Source organism: Carcharhinus amblyrhynchos, chromosome 31, assembly GCF_965287045.1.
Source record: "Carcharhinus amblyrhynchos chromosome 31, sCarAmb.v2.hapA, whole genome shotgun sequence".
Classification (NCBI taxonomy): Eukaryota; Metazoa; Chordata; class Chondrichthyes; order Carcharhiniformes; family Carcharhinidae; genus Carcharhinus; species Carcharhinus amblyrhynchos.
This window is the reverse complement of record NC_137354.1, coordinates 5,972,646-5,994,484: the sequence shown is the minus strand read 5'-3', so window position 1 is coordinate 5,994,484 and position 21,839 is coordinate 5,972,646. Positions and strand designations below refer to the sequence as shown.

Sequence of the window (21,839 nt, the reverse complement as noted above, 5' to 3'; positions counted from 1 at the left end):
TGAAAATCCCCTAGTTGCCACACTATGGCGCCTGTTCGGGTACACTGAGGGAGAATTTAGCATGGCCAGTGCACCCTAACCAACACGTCTTTTGGACTGTGAGAGGAAACCGGAGCACCCGGAGGAAACCCACGCAGACACAAGGAGAATGTGCAGACTCCGCACAGATGGTAACCTGAGGCTGGGAATTGAACCTGGGTCCCTGGCGCTGTGAAGCAGCAGTGCTAACCACTGTGCCACCGTGCTGCAATACAGGAGAAAAAAAAACCTTTTTATTAGTCATGGATTCAAATTTATGAATAACTAAATCACTGAGGCCAATCCTTGAGCAATCTACTTTCTAAGGTAGTCTTGGGGAGGATGATATTGACCTCTGTAGAGATCGCTCCGAGTGCAATCTCCAACACGTACGTAACACCGACTCCTGACTGACTCCTCTTCCGATTTTTCCTTCTGGTCGGGGAAAGCACCAAAACTGAGAAGGCTGAGAGTTGTCCCTGTGGGGGAAGCACCTACTCTGTGCTTCAGCGCATCTCCACATTTGCGTGGTGCAGTTCGAGAGGTCGGTGGTGTAGAGAAATGGCAGCCGTAAACCCACGTCCCAGTGTCACTGCCACCTGTTCACGTGCCAACTCATTGTGTCGCCGTGCTGGCAAAATTCGCGACGGCTTTCAAGCGGCCAATTTCCATTCACTTCGGGCAGCAGCACAACCTGACATTTCAGTATCTCAATCTATCCCAGAGCAAGGAAGTCCCTCCACCACATTCTTACTAATCGAGAGATGAAAGTAGATACAAGATCCAGTTATGCAAACGGAAGAAAACAAGATGTGATAAACAAATGGCTCGAACGCTGAGGTGATTCATTCCAATAACAGATGTAACCAATGAAGTTCTTTCGTAATGTAGTCATTTGTCGGAAATCTGACAGCCGATTATTAAATTTAAGGAGGAGTTAGACAGATTTTTAATGGGTTGAAGGGTTATGGGAAGAAGGCAGGAAAATGGGGATGAGGAGCACATCAGCCGTGATCGAATGGCAGAGCAGACTCGATGGGCCGAATGGCCTAATTCTGCTCCTGTATCTTACGAACACAGCAAGCTCCTACAAACAGCAAAGTGAGAATGACCAGCTCCTCTGCCTTTTGATATTGGCCGAGGGGTAAATATTGGCCCGGGCTATGGAGAACTCCCATTCTTCTTTAAAGTCCTATCAATCTCAGGGAGAGTTGGGGGGGGGGGGGTGGAGGGGAGGTGGGGGAGTTGTCCAAGCCTGACTGAGAGCAGACTTAACATTTGAATGTTCCTTTCAGAAGTGTCAGTTTGCAGGTTATTCAAACTTGGTGCCATGGCACTGATGTGCCACTCTGTATCTGAGCCAGGGATTTATGAGCGCTTGGCCAATCTAAGACGACCACCACCCCAGCCCCGTCATCAGCGATTAGCCTCTTGATCTCAGGTGGTCAACTTGGACCACCTTTCCCACAAGAGCATCTGGACGTTGACTTTAAATGAACGGGGCCAGTCAAAGCATCGGTCTACCGATAGAAACCAAACATGGTCACAGCGCTGTCACAGAACCATTCAGGTACTGAACGGAGTCCACCCACTGACCAGGCACACGAGTGCGCACACCTACTCCCACACACCTATGATACACTGAGGGAGAATTCAGCACCTGACCAGCACGACTTTTGGAAAGTGGGAGGAAACCGGAGCACCTGGAGGAAACCCATGCAGACACAGGGAGAACGTGCAGACTCCCACACAGACAGTGAGCCAAGCTGGCGATTGAACCCAGGTCCCTGGCGCTGTGAAGCAGCCTTGCTAACCAGTGTGCCCCCCTCCCCCGCTGCTGGAAGTGCTCTGATGTGACAAGTTCATTCAAAGTTGCTCGCCAAGCCGACCCAGAATGATGCAACGGCAATGCTACAATTTATCACGACTGGCTTGAAGCGTGCACACCTACCCCCACACACCTATCCCCACCCACTTACCGCACACATACACCACACCCACACACACACCACACCCACAAACACACCACACCCACACACATACCACACCCACAAACACACCACACCCACACAGCTGGCTATTTGTTGTTTATTCACTCACAGGATGTGGGCACCGCTGGTTGGATTTATTGCCCGTTTCTAACTGCCCTCCGTTTCAGACGGCAGTTAAGAATCAACCATGTAGCTGTGGCTCTGGAGTCACATGTAGGCCAGACCGGGTAAGAACAGCAGATTTCCCTCCCTAAAGGGCATTAGTGAACCAGATGGGTTTTTACAACAATCGACAACGGTTTCCTGGTCATCAGTAGACTCTCAAATCCAAATTTTGAGTTTAAATTTTGCCACCTGCCACGGTGGGATTCGAATCCAGTCTTGCCCTGGGTCTCTGGGTTACTGGTCTGCTGAAAATGCCAGTAAACCACCACCTCCCCATGAATCAGGTTCCGAGAGGCTCAGGGAACAAAGAAAGTTTAACAGGTACCGGGCAAGATGATTGTGCCTCCACCCTCCAGCAGGTCTTAGTTGCAGACAACAATTGTACTTCTCCTTGCCTGCAGAACTCTTTGCAGACACTCCACTTCAAGCCAGTTGTGATAAATTGTGGCATTGCCGTTGCATCATTCTGGGTTGGCTTGACGGTGGGCACACTGGTTAGCAAGGCTGCTTCACAGCGCCAGGGACCTGGGTTCAATTGCCAGCTTGGGTCACTGTCTGCGTGGGAGTCTGCATGTTCTCCCCGTGTCTGCATGGGTTTCCTCCAGGTGCTCCGGTTTCCTCCCACTTTCCAAAAGTCGTGCTGGTTAGGTGCTAAATTCTCCCTCAGTGTATCAGAACAGGCACCGGAGTGTGGCGACTGGGGTGTTAATGTAAGCCTACTTGTGACATTAATAAATAAACTTTAACTTAAGCCAGCAAATGCACGGAGCTCCCACAATCCCAGAAAAAGCAAAACACTAACCACAGAAAGAGCTATCATTTACAAATCTCAATCCATTCCAAAGCACTTTACAATCAATGAAGTTTGTTTTCTAAAGTCCAGGCACGGCAGACAGTTAAAAGCTTATAACCCTCCTATCAGGGGAAGACAGCTTGTGTTTATTAAGCACCTGATCACATGCCTCTGACCTGTCTCAATGGGCCTAGTCACTATGGTTCAGTAGGTATGCAGTGCAAAGGAAGATCTCAAACAGCAGAGGTGAAAAGCCCTATTGTTAATATTGCCTGACCCTGGAATACCACTTCTGAACAGTGTCGCGCATTCACTGGTTGGAGAGGGCTGAACAGAAAATATTCCTTTAGTCACGAAAAGCAAGTGGTTTCTCTTCTACCCCTCACACAGCTACTTCCCCAAAAGGGACTTTGTGCAAACGACCTGTCAGCTTTTTAATAATTGAGAAAGCCTCCCCCCACCCCCGGTTCCTCCGACCTTGCCCTGCATTGCACAGTAATCGCTCCTCTTGCTGCAATTTCTTTGTTTCCGTTCTTGTCTTCCCCTTGCAACGCCTGCTCTGCAACCTCCCCGTGCAGGGCAAGGTCTCTTGTTTGAAAACAAACCCTGAACCAGCTGGAAAGTGAGGCCCGAGCAAGGATTCCTTTAAACGTTCCCAGCCTCTCATCCTAGGCTCGGTCTGGCCGCAGCTCTGACTCAGCTGGAACCTTCAAATGCTTTTCCTGTACAACTTGAATCATGTCATTTATTCCTTACTAAAACTTGCTTGTGACTTTCAACTTCTGAAACTTCATTGTTGTAAGTATTCTTTGGCCATGTTACATAATGGCAGTAATTTATCTATAAGTATGTACGCACTAAAGATTTATTACCCTGCAAATTCCCCTGACACTAAGAGGGAATTTAACACGGCCAATGTACCCAGCCAGCACGTCTTTCAGACTGTGGTAGGAAACCAGAGCACCCGGAGAAAACACACGCGGACACATGGGAGAATGTGCAAACTCCACACAGATAGGGACCCAAGCCAGGAATTGAACCCTGGGTCCCTGGGGCTGCGGGGCAGCAGTGCTAACCCACTGCGCCACCAGTCATGATCTCATTAAACGGCGGAGCAGACTGGTTGGGCCGAATGGCCTACTTCTGCTCCTACGTCTTATGGTTTCACATGAGGAGAGATTGGGACGAGAGACAAAGGACTCACTCAAAGAGATCGCTTTTAAGGGGCATCCCCATAAAGAAAGGACAAGAGGTTTGCGGAGGGGATTCCAGAGCCTGGGGTCTGGCTCGGGGGTAAAGGCGGGGCCCGTCGATGGTGGCGCTGTTACAGTCGAGAGACATGCAAAAGATCAGCATCGGAAGAGCAGAGAGATCTCGCTGGGTCGTGAGGCTGGAGGAGATACCAAAGACAGGACAGGACGAGTCCAGCCAGCTTGAATATTTCAAAATGGAGGCATTTCTAGACTGAGAATGCATGGGGATTAGCGAGTGATGGACAAATGTAACTCATCACCAGCTAGGATATGGGGAGCAGAGTTATAATGAGCTGTAACTGATGAAGCACGGAATATGGGAGGCTGGCCCATAGCCCACTGAAGTAGCTTTGATTTGATTTATTATTGTCACATATGTTAGTATACAGTGAGAAGTATTGTTTCTTGTGCGACAAAGACAAAGCATACCATTCACAGAGAAGGAAACAGAGAGTGCATAATGTAGGGTTACAGTCATAGTTAGGGTGTAGAGAAAGATCAACTTAGTGTGAGGTAGGTCCATTCAAACGCCTTGCAGCAGCAGGGAAGAAGCTGTTCTTGAGTTGGTTGGTATGTGACTTTTATATCTTTCTCCTAATGGAAGAAGGTGGAAGAGAGAATGTCTGGGGTGTGTGGGGGGTCCTTTTCTGAGACAGCGGGAAGTGTAGTCAGAGTCAATGGATGGGAAGCTGGTTTGCCTGATGGATTGGGCTACATTCACCACCCTTTTGTAGTTCCTTGCGGTCTTGGGCAGAGCAGGAGCCCATACCAAGCTGTGATACAACCAGAAAGAATGCTTTCTATGCTGCACCTGTAAAAGTTGGTGCGAGTCGTAGCAGACATGCCAAATTTCCTGAGAAAATAGAAGCATTGGTGGGCTTTCTTAACGATGGTGGGTGGGGGGGGAGTGGGGGACCAGGACAAGTTGTGGGTGACCTGGACAGCCAAAAATTTGAAGCAACATCCAAGAGGGTACAAATGGCGCAGATGAGGGTTTCACCAGGAAAGGCAGAGGTTGAAGCGGTGTGTTGGATTTAACACTGTTCTATGATTGTATGTGGAAACAGGACACCATGATGTTCCACTGTTCAATGAACCCTTAGTTCTGAGCTGGTTATGAATGGTCAAAAGAACAAATAGAAAGTATTCAGTTGCAGCTGATTAAGGTTAGCCTTTGAGCATGTGTTGGGTTCAGAGGGTCAGACACAAAGATAGACATTGAGCAGAGGCAAATTCCTGCTTCCCGATAGAGATTTCGGAAATGTTCCCCTTTTGAACAGTTGACTCATACGAATTCTTTGATTGCTCAGAAACAGAGCATATAACTGCAGGCATTGTAAACATAGTGGGTAAAGAATGTTTTCAAAAATCTGTTTACCCAGTGCTTTGAGTGGAATGATTGTACACCGAGTTCACAACTCATCGCCTTTTCGTTTGGAATCCCAGGCTCAGTGTAACGAAAATGAATTCAAGGAATATCATAATAGCCAAGCCTTCACTTTGCGAAAGTATCCCAGGCACAGTGGTTCATACAGCTGCCTCACAGCACCAGGGACCCAGTTCGATTCCTGGCTTGGGTCACTGTCCGCGCGGAGTCTGCGCATTCTCCCTGAGTCTGAATGGGCTTTCTCCGGGTGCTCCAGTTTCCTCTTACAGTCCAAAGGTGTGCAGGATAGGTGAACTGGCCATGCTAAATTCTCCCTCAGTATATCTAAACAAGCACTGGAGTGTGGCGACTAGGGGATTTTCACAATACCGTCATTGCAGTGTTAACGTAAACCCACTTGTGACTAATAAATAAACTTTACATTATTTTACTGGCGTTGAACATATGCTGTGTAAACATTGAGAGTAATTTCAACGACAACCTGCATTTATATAGCGCCTCTAACATAATAAACTGTCCAAACAAAACTTATACAATAACATTACAGGAGAACACTGGTCTGTCCCATCCAATCATAAACTATTTGCCAAAAGCGGAGTGGAGTTGATGCACAATGTGCGGAGCTCTTTCTAGGTGGGGCGGTACGCGACTCGCAGCGTGCGGTATAACTGTGATCATGTTGGTTGTGCTTTGTACTCCGCAGTTACTGCAGCTTTCAGTAACCCTGAATGCTTTTGCATCTACCCACTCACACTGTGCATATGTTTGTCTCTCCCCTTCTCTCTGGGTCACAGTTTTAAACCAGGGTTTCTCCAATTCCAAACAATTTAAAACTTTGTTTAGTCGTAATATTAACATTCAATCATGACCTGATGTTATATTCAGTCTTAACCCTGTGTACGAGCTTGGAGACTTGCAGTATCCCCTTGTGCCATCATCACACAGCACAGTCAGCCCATCCATCATAGTGTGAGATTCATTGGTTATCTAATCAAAACATTGTGGGTTTGAATCCAACCCTAGACCATAATCTAGCTTGGCACCACAGTGCATGTGTGAGGAAGGGCCAGTTGAATCCTGGTCCCTGCCGGTCTCTTCTTGTGGATTCATGACATCAGATTCAACTAAGATGTGCAGATCCACATTCTCTCCTAAGCCAACATTGTGAAAACTGATTAGAACGAAGAAAATTACAGCACAGGAACAGGCCCTTCGGCCCTCCAAGCCTGCACCGACCATGCTGCCCATTTGAACTAAAACCTTCTACCCTTCCAGGGACCATATCCCTCTATTCCCATCTGAAGCATGTATTTGTCAAGATGCCCTTTAAAAGTCAATACTGTATCCGCTTCTACTTCCTCTCCTGGCAGCAAGTTCCAGGCACCCACCACCCTCTGCATATAAAACTTGCCTCATACATCTCCTGTAAACCTTGCCCCTCGCACCTTAAACTTATGCTGCCAAGTAATTGATTCTTCCACCCTGGGAAAAAGCTTCCGACTATCCACTCTGCTGTCCATGCCTCTCATAAACTTGTAGATCGTTCACCTTATTGTGGTGTGCCCTGTCACTGCTTGTTAAACAGTGAAGTGTCCGTGTTATCCTGAGGTGTCTCTGGCCGTTCTCTGTCTCAGGAGCCTACGGTTTGCACCTTAGAGCTCAGTGAAACTGGACTGTCCTCACCATGGCACAGTTTGTGGAGAATCTGGGCTGCCCAAAAATCAGGACTCCCTCTTGACCTGTCCAGTGGGTCCAAAGGAATGCAGAGCACTATGTTTGGAACTGCTTTAGTTACAAGACTGCTGAGAAAGACGGGCGAGTTAGACTTTGGGATCCACTGCCCAAATTCCTGTCAGGATTTACTCGCTTAGCCTTCACCTCTCCTGAGATATCACCAAGATCCTTTCTTTATAACTGCAATTCTTGCTATTTTCCCCAAATTTCATTTGAATGTGCAGCCCTCGTTCATCCTTCAAATCAGCAGAAAAGGATTGCATCAAATAGTTTGACGGGATATTGAACGAGTTGTTGAGGAAACAGTATACTCTGGTGGGGACAACCAAGAACAAGGAAACCTGATTGTAAACTTAGAACTGTGCTGTTCAGGAGTGAAATTCAGAATGCACTCCTCGGGCAGTGAAAACCAGGATATGCCCTTCCACAACGCTGTGGACCAACTGGAAGATTCCGGTCTGATGGTAAGAGAATCAAGGGCTAATGAACAGTAATGATAGGTAAATAAAGGGGGGAGGGGGCAGAACAGCTTCAGGGGCTGACTGGCTTTCTCCAGCTCGTCCTCCGGGACGAGAGGTCTCCAAAACACTTGGGAGATTTGAAAACAACTTAAGCTGCCAACATTCCTCTTCCAATCAGTGCTGCCAGGAAAAGATGAGTTGTGTGTTTCAATCCTGTTTAATGGAACCTGTTCTGAACAAACTGGCTCTTGTATGTTACTGTGCAACAAACTGCTGTTATTCACTGGAGTCTGGTGATGAGAATCACTGATGCAATTAAAAGTTAAAGTTGAAGTTTATTTATTATTCACAAGTAAGGCTTACATTAACACTGCAATGAAGTTACTGTGAAATTCCCCTCGTCGCTACAAACTCCGGCACCTGCATGGGTCAATGCATCCTAACCAGTACATCTTTCAGACTGTGGGAGGAAACCGGAGCACCCGGAGTAAACCCACGCAGACACGGGGAGAATGTGCAAACTCCACACAGACAGTGACTCAAAGCCAGGAATTGAACCCTGGTCTTTGACACTGTGAGGCAGCAGCGCTAACACTGAGACACTGTGCTGCTCCAATTGGATGAAGGCAGTTGTATGATATTCACTCATCTACTACATTCATGCAACTATTATTTATTTTACATCGCAAGTACATGATTCTCATTAAGCGCTTGATGCTAATACAACCAACTGATCTTTTGGGAATGTTTCGGACAATCGTTTCCATTCCTTATCTTCTTGGTGTTAAAGCTGACCCCTTGATTCTTCCGAATATTATGAGGGGTGTCCTCAATTTCTCAAACACCAAGGCTTTTGGCCACCTGGAAATACCAATTCCATCTGCCTCAGCCGTGTTTCAGAAAGACTCTGTCAACCGCCTCAAGGAAATCTGCATGATGAGAGAGGTGACACAGTGGGTTAGCACTGCTGCCTCACAGCGCCAGGGACCCAGGTTCAATTCCAGCCTTGGGTTACAGTCTGTGTGGAGTTTGCACGTTCTCCCCATGTCTGCGTGGGTTTCCTGCGGGTGCTCTGGTTTCCTCCCACACTCCAAATATGTGCACTGTGGTTAGCACTGCTGCCTCACAATTCCAGCCTTGGGTCACTGTGTGGAGTTTGCACATTCTCCCCATGTCTGGGTGTGGGTTTCCTCTGGGTGCTCTGGTTTCCTCCCACAGTCCAAAGGTGCACAGGTTAGCTGGACTGGCCATGCTAAATTGCTCCTTTAATGTCCCAAGATGTGCAGGTTACAGAATCATAGAATCCCGACAGTACAGAAGGAGGCCTCTTGACCCATCCAGTCTGTACCGACCATAATCCTATCCAGACCCTATTCCCATAACCCCACACATTTATCCTGCTAATTCCCCTGACAATAGGGTCAATTAGTCGTGGCCAATTAAACTGTCCAGGTTAGGGGAATTAGTGGAGTAAGTGTTTGGGGTTACGGGATACAGGTTTGGATGGGATTTTCCCTTAGTGACGGGGATTATGTGAGGTTACGAGGATAGGGCATGGGTGGGATTATTGTCCGTACTGACTTGATGGCCCGAATGGCCCCCTGCACTAAGGATTCTATGAAGGTGGACTGCGATAGAAAGTATGTGTCAGTACATCGCAGGGTAGAAAAATACCAAAAGCTTATTGTGAAGTTGGGGGGAATGCAAGGTTAATTGGGGAGGTACCCAGGGTTTGGGGAGCTAATTTAGAAGTCTACAGTCTAAGGAGGGACGGATTGCCATCCAGAGCCAATTGGAGTGTCCCCACACAAGCCAAGGGTGGGGGGGTTTAGCGCAGACAATGAATCAGGGTCAATGGAATGTAACACATGCATCAACCTGATACACAGCAGCTGTTTCCTTGCTCCAGAATTTCCAGGGACAGGAACGAACTCCTCAAGCTCGGGGATTTACGCCATCTGGGACTGTGCATGCTTGAGAGAAAAAGATCAAAGGCCAATTTAAAGAGGCAATTTGTAACAGATAACCAGAAATGCCATTGGAGGAAGACTGGGAGTGGTGTTACTCAGTAATGATGTACATCCTCGCCAAAACATAGTTTAAATGGGATTATTGTTTAAAATCCATATCTTTAAAGGGTGTGCCCCACCGCAGAAAGGAAAGAATGGAAACCCCCTTCCCTTATATTGCACCGAGCTCATGTGGCTGGAATTTCATCAGACAACAAGGCAGGATTTTTCACACTGCAAGATCAGCTGGAGGCCCCAGTGGAGGACTTTGCGATCTGTAGCAACCACTGGAACTGGCAGCTCAGGCCCTCAACTATTTTTACTCTTTCATGAGATGTGGGTTGTCCGTCCATAATTGTCCGTGACAGCTGAGTGACTGGCTAGGTCATGTTGGAGGGCAGTTAAGGTTCGACCACATTGCTATGGGTCTGGATTCATAATTAGCTGCTGATCTGAAGGGGTCTCCATCAGGAACTTATATATTAAAGAAAAATTAACCATTGCCCATAGACCCAACAGCTGAAAAACAGCAATCTCAACCAAGGAACGAGCTCCGAGGTGATGAAGGCTGTGGGTTCAAGTCGCACTTCCGAGCCTGATCAGGACAATCAAGGCTGACAGCCCAGTGCGATACTGAGGGAGAGCCACACTGTTGGAGGTGCCAACATTCCCCTGAGGCCCTGTAAGCGCTCTCAGGGGGATGCACTGTGTGGAAGAGGAGCTGGGGACTTCTACCTGGTATCCCAGTTACTATTCATCACCTAAGTCACTGAAAACAAGATCGTCTGGTCAGTGTCATTTTAAAAAGTCTGACAACACCAGGTTTTAGTCCAACCTATTTATTTGATACTATACTCGCAAGCTTTCGGGTTAGCCCCTTCGTTAGGTGAATGGAGAGTTCTGGCCAGAACTCTCCATTCACCTGATGACGGGGCTAACCCGAAAGCTTGCGAGTATATTATCAAATAAATAGGTTGGACTAAAACCTGGTGTTGTCAGACTTTTTACTGTGTTTACGCCAGTCCAATGCCGGCATACCCACATCAGTGTCATTTTGCCATGCATGGGATCTTGCTGTGTGCAAGTTGCCTGCTGCCTTTCCTACATTACACAGTGACCACACTTCAATAGCATTCCTTTGGCGGTAAGGCGCTCTGGGATGTTCCGAGTTGGGGAAAGGTGCTACAAGAAACAGCAATCTTTTTCTTTCTAACCCCCTGAAAGATAAGATTTACAGAGCAGCTGAAATAGAAAACAGAAGTGTACAGCTTACTAATGGTTAGCCAGATGGATGATACAGACTGGGAACAGACCGGAAACGGTGCAGACACAGACCGGATACAGCGGGTACAGACTAGACACTGTGCGGGTACAGACTAGACACTGTGCAGGTACAGACTAGACACTGTGCGGGTACAGACTAGACACAGAGCAGATACAGACTAGACACTGTGCGGGTACAGACTAGACACAGAGCAGATACAGACTAAAACCAGAACAGGCACAGACTAAACACAGGACAGACAGATCAAACACCACTGCATCAAAAACCAATCTATAATCTACTATAGGTGATGAGGAAATGAGAAGTTACTGTGTGATCATTCTATCTGTTGCAGCCACTTGGCAATGAACACTCAAACTGCAGTAAGTGTTTACAGCAGTAGGAGGGCCTGTAACCACAGGCAACCAACTGACAAAAGAACCAGCATTGACCGGTTGGGCCGAAGGGTCTTTTCCTTTGTTGTAATTTTATTACACACGCCACCATTTTATTTACTTGAGTGAGTGGTTGTGATCTGGGCGGCACTGCCTGGATGGATGCTGGAAGCAGCTGTCCAGTCCAGCTGGCAACTTGCCAAGCATGTGAATCCTGGAAGGGAGAATGTTTATTGGGACCACGGGGAAAGAGCAGGGTGGGATTCATTGAGCCGGTTCAGCACAGACCAGCAGGTGGGATGGGCTGAACGGCTTCTGCTGGGCTGTATATCACATTCATATATGCACTCCTGCCTTGAGCTTTGTTGACTGACCTGTGTTCCACATATTTAAGGAAAGACACCTTGAGATTAGCTCCAGAGAACAAAACACCATCTTGTGAAGTGATGCACTGGGCAACACTTGGGGAAAAGAGTCCATGCTCACTGACTATATGTAAATATATATATATACAGAAAAAGAGAGTTTGTGTCCAGTGCGTTTCACACGTGAGAGGGAGGTGAGACAGTTGCATTGCAGTCCAAAGTTGAGGTGCTAAATGTGTAAAGCAAATAAAACCAAGGCAGTCATTTCTTGACCCAAAACCGAGAATTTGCAAGTGTCTGCGAGCCAACAAATGACCCACCCCAACAGCACATCTGCAGCTTGTTCCTCTCTTACATCAACCGAAGTTTGTACAGAACTGTCTCTCGGCAGAACATCACATATTGCTTCATGTAACAAAACACCCTCGTTATAAAACCGTCCACCATCTCTTTAACCACAAGCCACCCCTTAGAATCAGAGGATTTACAGAGCAGGAGGAGGCTGTTTGGCCCATTGAGCCTGCACCGACCACAATCCCATCCAGGTCCCATCCCTGTAGCCCCACGTATTTACAATCCTAATTCCCCCCCCCCCAAGTAACAAGGGGCAATTTTAGCATGGCCAATCAACCTAACCCGCACATCTTTGGACTGTGGGAGGAAACTGGAGGAAACCCATGCAGACATGGGAGAACGTGCCTTTAGTTTATAGCAGCACTGGAAATGCTCGTTTCTCTCTCCTTCTCTACACTCTTCAATTATGTGTCAAAGCAGTACTGAATTCGGCTCTCACCAAAACTAATGGGGCGGCATGGTGGCACAGTGGGTTAGCACTGCTGCCTCACAGCGCCAGGGACCCGGGTTCGATTCCCGGATTGGGGTCACTGTCTGTGTGGAGTTTGCACGTTCTCCCCGTGTCTGCGTGGGTTTCCTCCGGGTGCTCCGGTTTCCTCCCACATTCCAAAGATGTGCGGGTTGGTGGACTGGCCATGCCAAATTGTCCCTTAGTGTCCCAAAATGTGTTGGTGGGGACATTAGCGAGGTAAATACATGGGGTTATGGGGATGGGGCAGGAGTGCAGGAGGGATGGAAGTGTTGTATTTCTGATGCGTGAGTTAAATCACAGCCCTCCCAGTCCTCTTAAAAGATCCCAGGGCAGCAGATCCAAGAGGAGTAAGACAGTTACCCCTTATTCCCTTGGGCTATCATCTATCCTTTACTATAACACTGCTGTCTGCGGGAATTTGCTGTCTGCAAATTGGCTGCTAACCTTTCTGTGTCAGTAACTACAGTTCAACAGGTCTGCAATGGCTGCAGTGTGACATCCTGGGGTGGTGAAAGTTGCTATATAAAGGCAAGTCATTCTTTTTTTTCCACCTGCTGTGATTGGCAGTGCCCCACAAAAAGTGTATAAAGACAGCCCATGACATTTTTGCATTTGGAGCATCAACAGGCCATACACCAACGAACTCTGCACTTACGTCACATCATTTGATTTGATTTATTATTCTCACCTGTATTAACATACAGCGAAAAGTATTGTTTCTTGCACGCTATACAAACAAAACATACCGGTCATAGAGAAGGAAAGGAGACAGTGCAGAATGTAGTGTTACAGTCATAGCCAGGGTGTAGAGAGAGATCAACTTAATGCAAAGTAAGTCCATTCAAAAGTCTGACAGCAGCAGGGAAGAAGCTGTTCTTGCATCGGTCGGTATGTGACCTCAGATTTTTGTATATCTTTTTCCTGATGGAAGAAAGCGGAGGAGAGAATATCCGGGGTGCGTGGGGTCCTTAATTATGCTGGCTGCTTTGCCGAGGCAGTGGGAAGTGTAGACAGAGTCAATGGATGGGAGGCTGGTTTACGTGATGGATTGGGCTGTGTTCACGACCTTTTGTAGTTCCTTGCAGTCTTGGGCAGAGCAGGAACCGTACCAATAATACCAAGCTGTGATACAACCAGAAAGAATGCTTTCTATGGTCCATCTGTAAAAGTTGGTGAGAGTCGTAACTGACATACCAAGTTTCCTTAGTCTTCTGAGGAAGTAGAAGTGTTGGTGGGTTTTCTTAACTATAGTGTCGGCATGGCGAGATTAGGATAGGTTGTTGGTGATCTGAACACCTAAAAAGCTGAACTCTTGACCATTTCTACTTTGTCCTTTGTGCTGAATTTTAAGCATGTTTTCTCCCTCTGCAGATCAGGCTACAGTGCTGAAGGTATCGAGCGATCATTTGATCTACACGTGTCCAGAAGGACTAAATGTCACCTTTAAGTGCAGCCTCTCTGGACACCTAAAGAATAAGCACGATTTCTTGGCCAAGTTATGGTACTTCAGCCAAGGCAAGAACACCACATGCGCGGAGAAGACGCACATCCGAAACGCCTCAGTCAAATGGAAGACCCACACTCAGTACAAGGGCCAAGGGGTCTACACGAGCTCAGATCACAAGGGTGTGTTCTGGGTCACACTGCTCAACTTGGTGCCGAGCGATGAGGGGGTTTACTGCTGCGTCGTACACGAGTTGCACAGATTGCAGGAAAAGAAACATCACCCGAAAATCGAATTGACTGTGCACGGAAGCATAGAGCTCAAGGTGGTCCCTGGTACGTCTCTGTAGCCGACAGTTTTGTCACTGTCAGGCTGCTCGCTATAGCTCCTCGCTGACCCAAGCGTCGGAGTTCTCAGACTGGGACCCAGGCCAATTTTTGTCCCTCAGCCAAGATCACTAAGCAAACACGGGTGGTCTGGTCATTTATGAACTGTTTTTATGGGATCCTGCTATGCACAATATGCTTGCTATGTCTCCTATCTTCAACAGTACGTTACTGACTGCAAAACGCTTTGTGCATTGTCATAAGAACATATGAAATAGGAGCAGGAGTAGGCCATCTAGCCCTTCGAGCCTGCCCCGCCATTCAATAAGATCATGGCTGATCTGAAGTGGGTCAGTTCCACCTTCCCGCTTTCTCCCCATAACCCTTAATTCCCTTGTCTGTCAAAAACCTATCTACCCGTGACTTAAATATATTTAGCGAGGTAGCCTCCACCACTTCAACGGGCAGAGAATTCCAGAGATTCACCACCCTTTGAGTGAAGAAGTTCCTCCCCAACTCCGATCTAAACTGCGCCCCCCCTTATCTTGAGGCTGTGCCCTCTAGTCCTGCTGTCCTTTCTGAGCGGGAAGAATCTCTCTACCTCTACCCTATCCATCCCCTTCATTATCTTATACGTCTCTATAAGATCCCCCCTCATCCTTCTAAACTCCAATGAGTACAGACCCAGTCTATTCAGTCTCTCTTCATAGTCCAACCCCCTCAACTCCGGTATCAGCCTAGTGAACCTCCTCTGCACTCCCTCCAAGGCCAAAATATCCTTGCGCAAGTGTGGTGACCAAAACTGCACACAGTACTCCAGCTGCGGCCTCACCAGTGCCCTGTACAGTTGCAGCAAGACCTCTCTGCTTTTATATTCTATTTTATATTCATCTTTTATATTCATCTTGGAAAAAAAATAGCTGAAGAGAAATCGGGATAAGTCCTGATGCTAGGCGATAGCCGAGTGGTATTATCACTAGACTATTAAATCCAGAAACTCAGCTAATGTTCTGGGGACCCGGGTTCGAATCCCACAATGGCAGATGTCGGAATTTGAATTCAATAAAAAATATCTGGAATTAAGAATCTACTGATGACCATGAAACCATTGTCGATTGTTGGAAAAACCCATCTGGTTCACTAATGTCCCTGAGGGAAGGAAATCTGCCATCCTTACCTGATCTGGCCTACATGTGACTCCAGAGCCACAGCAATGTAGTTGACTCTCAATTGCCCTAGGGCAACTAGGGATGGGCAATAAATGCTGGCCAGCCAGCAACGCCCATGTTCCATGAATGAATGAGAGGGGATTAAGGGTTATGGGGAGAGGGCGGGAATGTGGAACTGAACCACGACAGATCAGCCATGATCTTATTGAATGGCGGGGCAGGCTCGAAGGGCTAGTTGGCCTACTCCTGCTCCTATTTCTTATGTTCTTATGTTCTTATATTATTTTGTGGTATGTGGGCTTCACTAGGAAGGCCAGCATTTGTTCCCTGTCATTAGTTGTCCTTGCACTGAGTGGCTTGCTCAGCTATTTCCAGAGGGTAGTTAGGAGTCAACCACATAGTTGTGGCTCTGGAGTCACATGTCGGCCAGACCAGGTAAGCATGGCAGATTTCCATCCCAAAAGGGCATTAGTGAACCAGATGAGTTTTTATGACAATTGGTGATAGTTTCATGGTTGTCATTATTCAGTTTAACTTTCAATTCCAGATTTATTTATTGAATTCAAATTCCACCAGTTGCCGTGGTGGGGTTTGAACCCGCGTCCCCAGAGCATCAGTCTGGGGCCTCTGAATTACTAGTCCAGTGATGCTACCACTCAGTCACCATTTCTCCTTATCTAGCTCCTTTAATCCTCGTGAAATGTCCCAAACAGCTTCACTGGAACATTAACAAACTTGACATCAAGCCATTTCAGGAAACTTTTGGCACAGGTAACCAAGGGATTGGTCAAAGAGGTGGGTGAGTTCAGTGCAACTATTAAAGTAAAGTCGTCACAGTCCCAGGAGACCATGAGCTGACTGGTGGTGATTTAACCTGAGATTCCCCACACCTCAGGCAAGGTGCAATGTTCAGAAGGTCATGAATAATCTCAGCTGGTGTGGGAATTGAACCCACGCTGTTGGCATTGCTCCACATCACAAACCAGCTGTCTAGCCAACTGGTCAGGCTGGGTAACATCCCTTTTCACTTTGTAAAGAGGCACTTTTTTTATGGTCAGATGATCCCCTGAATTGAATCAAAAGTCTGTCAATGACTGGAACTAAGTGTGAAACTAATGATGTGAATAGTATCTGAGCTACCTCCCTGTAAAGGGCAGCACAGTGGTTAGCACTGCTGCCTCACAACACCAGTGACCTGAGTTCAATTCCAGCCTTGGGCAACTGTCTGTGCAGAGTCTGCATGTTCTCCACGTATCTGCGTGGGTTTCCTCCGGGTGCTCCGGTTTCCTCCCACAGTCCGAAAGATGTGCAGGTCAGGTGGATTGGCCATGTTAAATTGCCCCTTAGTGTTCAAAGGTGTGCGGGTTAGAGGGATTGGCCATGTTAAATTGCCTGTTAATATCCAAATATGTGCGGGTTAGGTGGATTGGCCGTGCTAAATCGCCCCTTAGTTTCAATGAGGTTACAGTGATAGGGTCTGGGTGGGACTGTTGTCGGTGCAAGCTCGATGGGCTGAATGGCCTCCCTCTGCACTGTAGGGATTGTGTGGATTCTATGAAATTTCTCATTTGTACATAAACAGAGCCAGATGTGGCTCTGGGGTTATCACCTTCCATTTCTCAATAAATTTCAGTACCTGAAGGTGTGATTCAGCATGATACAGCTGTCAGCACGACTCGGTACGAGACAATCAGACCTCTGCCACAATCATTACTCTTTGCCAACAATGCATCTGGGTTATTGGGGCAGCACGGGGTGGCACAGTGGTTGGCACTGCTACCTCACAGCACCAGGGACCAGGATTCGATTCCCAGCTTGGGAGACTGTCTGTGTGGAGTTTGCACATTCTCCCCGTGTCTGCGTGGGTTTCCTCCGACTGCTCCGGTTTCCTCCCACAGTCCGAAAGACCTGCTGGGTAGGTGCATTGGCCATGCTAAATTCTCCCTTGGTGTACCCAGAATGTGGCGACTAGGGGATTTTCACAGTAACTTCATTGCAGTGTTAATGCAAGCCTACTTGTGACTAAAAAATAAACTTTAAAAACTTTTAGTCATTGGTATTGAGGACAGGACCATTTTAACCAGTTTCTGTGTAGACAGATAGGAGGAATACCTTTCTCTAAAGGAGAAAGACCGTTATGGTGCTGAACTGGAGTCCCAACCACCTCCTCCCAGTGGGCAATCCCAGTTTCTGCAGCATTCCCTGCTGCACCTGAGTTGGTGCATACCCGCAGGTGATGTAAGGGAGCGGCCACAAGACCCCTGTGAGCGGGTTGAGTTTGAACAAGAGGTTAGAGGAACTCCAGACACTTGAACCTTAAGGCTTTTATGGAAGTGGAAGGGAGAGAGAATGGAACAGGAAGCTATTTGAAGTCACACAGTTGCAGGACAAGAGTACATAAATGTAACAATTGCCCCTATATCCCTCAACACAGAACACTAAAGCCTGGTTACATATCACATTGCTGCTCTGGGAGCTCACACTGTTGACTAAAAATTGATTACTCTTCAAAAGGAACTTAATTAGCTGTAAAGTATTTGGAGACATTGGGATCATGAAAGGCGCTATATAAATGCATGTTGCTCCTTCCTTCAATCATGCAAGATGAAAAACCCAGGACTGAGGTCAGGATGTTAATCTTTGCACAAAGCATCATTAGTGTCTGGGCACCTTACCAATTAAGGGAGTGGAGGCGAGATTATCTGAGAGTCAGGTAGACAGAAGGATGAGCTAAATGGCTTCCTTCCACAGAACCATAGAAAAGTTACAGCACAGGAGGAGGCCACCCGGCCCATCTTGTGCATGCCAGCCCTCGCTCGGAATGGTATCTGAAGGCACCAAAGCTGAAACTGAATCATGAAGGAACTGCTGCAATGTTTTTTTTTTAATACAGGAAATGGAACGTACGGCTCTAATCAAAAGTGTACTTTTCGTGATGTAAGCACAGAATCTAACACAGAAGGTAAGATATTTACTTTCCTGTGTTACATCGCAACTAAATATTCCTTCTGATCCTCACCTTTGAATGGGGTTGACCACCTCACTGTCTCTCCTCTCTCTCACTATTTAATCTATTGTGATCACACTTACTTGGCTTATCCTCTTTGTCCGTACCCAAGTGCCTCCCGCAATGATTTCCCTTCCCAGCCCCACACCGCGGTGCTCCAGGATATCCCGTTGATCCCTCCGCATACACTTTCAGACGTCACTTTGTAATTGAAATATTTTTGTTCTTTGTCAAGTTGATCCCTGCCAAAATATTTACTCTATATTGTCTTTGGGGAACTTGTGATTAAACTGCAACCCATACTGGAACTGTTAACATCTTCAGAATGACTCAATGAAACTGAGAAATGTCAGCATTGGAACAATACTGTATGATGGGAGAGGGCGGGGTGCAGCCCAGATGAAACAAGATATTACTCAATGCACAACCTGTAAACTAGAAAGAAAAGATTTACTAGGATGCTACTGGGACTAGATGATTTGAGTTATAAGGAGAGGCTGGATAGACTGGGACTTCTTTCTCTGGAGCATAAGAGGCTTAGATCTATAAAATTATGAGGGGCATAGATAAGGTAGGTAGTCAGTATCCTTTGCCAAAGTTGGGGGAGTCTAAAACTGGAGGTTTAAGGTGAGAGGGGAGAGATACAAAAGGGTCCAGACAGGTAATCTTTCTACGTAGAGGGTAGTGAGTGTCTGGAACAAGCTGTCAGAGGTAGTAGTAGAGGCGGGTACAATTTTGTCTTCTAATAAGCGTTTAGACAGTTGCGTGAGTAAGATGGGTGTAGAGGGATATGGGCCAAATGCGGGCAGTTGGGACTAGCTTAGTGGTAAACACTGGGCAGCATGGGCAAGTTGGGCTGAAGGGCCATGCTGTAAACCTCTATAACTCTATCCACTCTAAGTCATTAATGTTGCATACTTAATGCATCAAATATCCATCTTAAGGAGCCTTGAATCTATTCGATGGCCCAACCTTCACTGCTCTCTCTAGAAAGAGCTTCAAAGACTTTAATGACCCTTAAGAGAAGACATTTCTCCTCATCCCAATCTTAAACAGAAGACTCCTTATTTTTAAACTGTTTTCGAGATTCCCCCACGAGAGGGATCATCCTGTCAGTGTCTAAACTGTCAAGTACCCAAATTGGGTAAATATTCGGAGGGAAAATATTCAAGGGGTTACAGGGAAAGGACAGGAAAGTGGATGTGAGGAATGTCATGAATGGAGGAGCAAGCTCGAAGGGCTGAATGGCCTATTCCTGTTCCTATTTCTTATGGTCTTAAAAAATTGATAGGGCAATGGTTAGAGAGTAGGGGGGAGCTGGACTAACTGGAGCGTTCTACCACAGACACAGTGGGCCTTGATAATCATAGAATCCCACAGTGCAGAAGGAGGCCACCCAGCCAATCGAGTCCACACCAGGACCCACCCCCACAACCCCATGTATCCACCCCAGCCAACTTCCCCCGGCACCAAAGGGCAATTTAGCATTGCCAATCCACCTAACCTGCACATCTTTGGATTGTGGGAGGAAACTCACGCAGGCACAGGGAGAATGTGCAAACTCCATCACAGTATTTGACAGTAAACCCACAAGCTTTCGGAAACGCTGCTCCTTTGTCAGATGTGTGGAAGGTTCAGATCAGAGGAGGGCGTATAAAGGCACACACTTCTCTGATCAGAACCTTCCACACACCTGATGAAGGAACAGCGTTTCCGAAAGCTTGTGGGTTTACTATCAAACAAACTGTTTGGACTTTAACCTGATGTTGTGAGACTTCTTACTGTGTTTACCCCAGTCCAACGCTGGCATCTCCACACCAAACTCCACACAGACAGTGACCCAAGCCGGGAATCGAACGCTGCGAGGCAGCAGTGCCAACCACTGCGCCACCGTGCTGCCCATAATGCTGCAGATGGGCTTATTTCACATTTCAGTGGCTGTAGGTGTCATTTTGGTGTAATCCACACTGATTAATCCTTTGTTTTTTGATTATTTGTCCAGTCACAGCTGCTGCCCTGGCCACTATGGGATGTGTGATTGGCATCTTGTCGCTGCCCTTGATAATGCTTCTGATTTACAAACAGAGACAAGGCGTGGCCACCAGAAGAAGTAAGTGAAATACCAACTTGTGTGCTTACAGCAAGCGGATCTGCAAAACCGCAGTGCTAATAATATCAACAGAAATAATTAGCAACAATTTTATAAATTGCAACATTCTGGTCAGCACAGGATGTGTACACACTTACAGCAACACCCTGCGAATATTGGGGTATTCTTAGGGAAGCATCGCAATTGGCTGACACATTCTCGGGGACGCTCCTACAATCGCAGACACACTCTTGGTGACACCCCTACAATTGCTGACACACTCTCGGGGGGCACCCCCTCCCCCACCCACCCCACCCCTACAATTGGCTAACACACTCTCGGGGATGCCCCTACAATGGAGATACCCTCCCGGGGACCCCCCTACAATTGCTGACACACTCCCGGGAACCCCTCTGCAGTTGCTGGGGGGAAGGCAAGCCACTGCCCTTTTTCACAGCACGAACTGCCATATTCTCTTAAGTGTTTGGGATGTTTGATCTCCCTACTTCCCGGAATATGGCAGTCGGTGTTACAGAAGCGGGATGTGGCTGGTCTTCCCCCACTGATCCAGCACCGTGAACAGACACTGGGACATTAAAAGATTCATTCAAAGAAGGTTTGTGGGTTTCGGGATATGGTGGGCAACGGGGGGACAGAGCGGGCAACGGGGAAACAGAGCGGGTAACAGGGGGTAGAGTGGGTGTGTTGGGGGAGCGGGTAAGCTGGCAGGTGGGTGAGAGTGGTGGTCAGGTTCAGGAGGTATCAGTCGATGGGGTTGAGTCGGTTCGGGTCAGGTTGGTGGCGGTGCAGAGGGTCGTGGGCTAGTCGAGGTGTTGGTGCTAAGTCAGGTGAAGTTGTGGGGTGGGAGAGAGGAGGTTGGTGAGAGTCACGTGTGTCAGTATGAGTGATCGGGATCGGGGTTAGACAAAGATCAAGAGTTGGAGACATTTTTGGACAGTCTTCAGGAGGCAGGGATATTGCTGATCGGAAGTTCAGACTCTTTGGAGTCAGTGCGTTGAGATTTACGTGAGATCCCACAACACGTCTTGTGGGTTATGTCCAGTCTGTGACCATTCAGTGACTGGGAGATCCGGACCCTTGTGTTTGAGGCCACATACTGAACGATGCTGGGAATTCTGAGTC

The 21,839-nt window shown here is 47.4% G+C and overlaps 2 protein-coding genes across 2 annotated transcripts in view; one reads left to right on the top strand and one right to left on the bottom strand.

Moving 5' to 3' along the window:
* Nucleotides 1–21,839, bottom strand: part of cdh23 (cadherin-related 23) — a 767,458-nt gene that overhangs the window by 121,613 nt on the left and 624,006 nt on the right. The gene's annotated exons all lie outside the window — the stretch shown is intronic.
* The window catches only part of vsir (V-set immunoregulatory receptor), a 48,148-nt gene that overhangs the window by 14,574 nt on the left and 11,735 nt on the right, over nt 1–21,839 (top strand). The window contains exons 2-4 of the mRNA XM_080215764.1: nt 14,033–14,440; nt 18,494–18,562; nt 20,610–20,717. Of these exons, the coding sequence (XP_080071890.1) occupies nt 14,033–14,440; nt 18,494–18,562; nt 20,610–20,717 (585 nt within the window). The remainder of the gene's footprint in view (nt 1–14,032; nt 14,441–18,493; nt 18,563–20,609; nt 20,718–21,839) is intronic.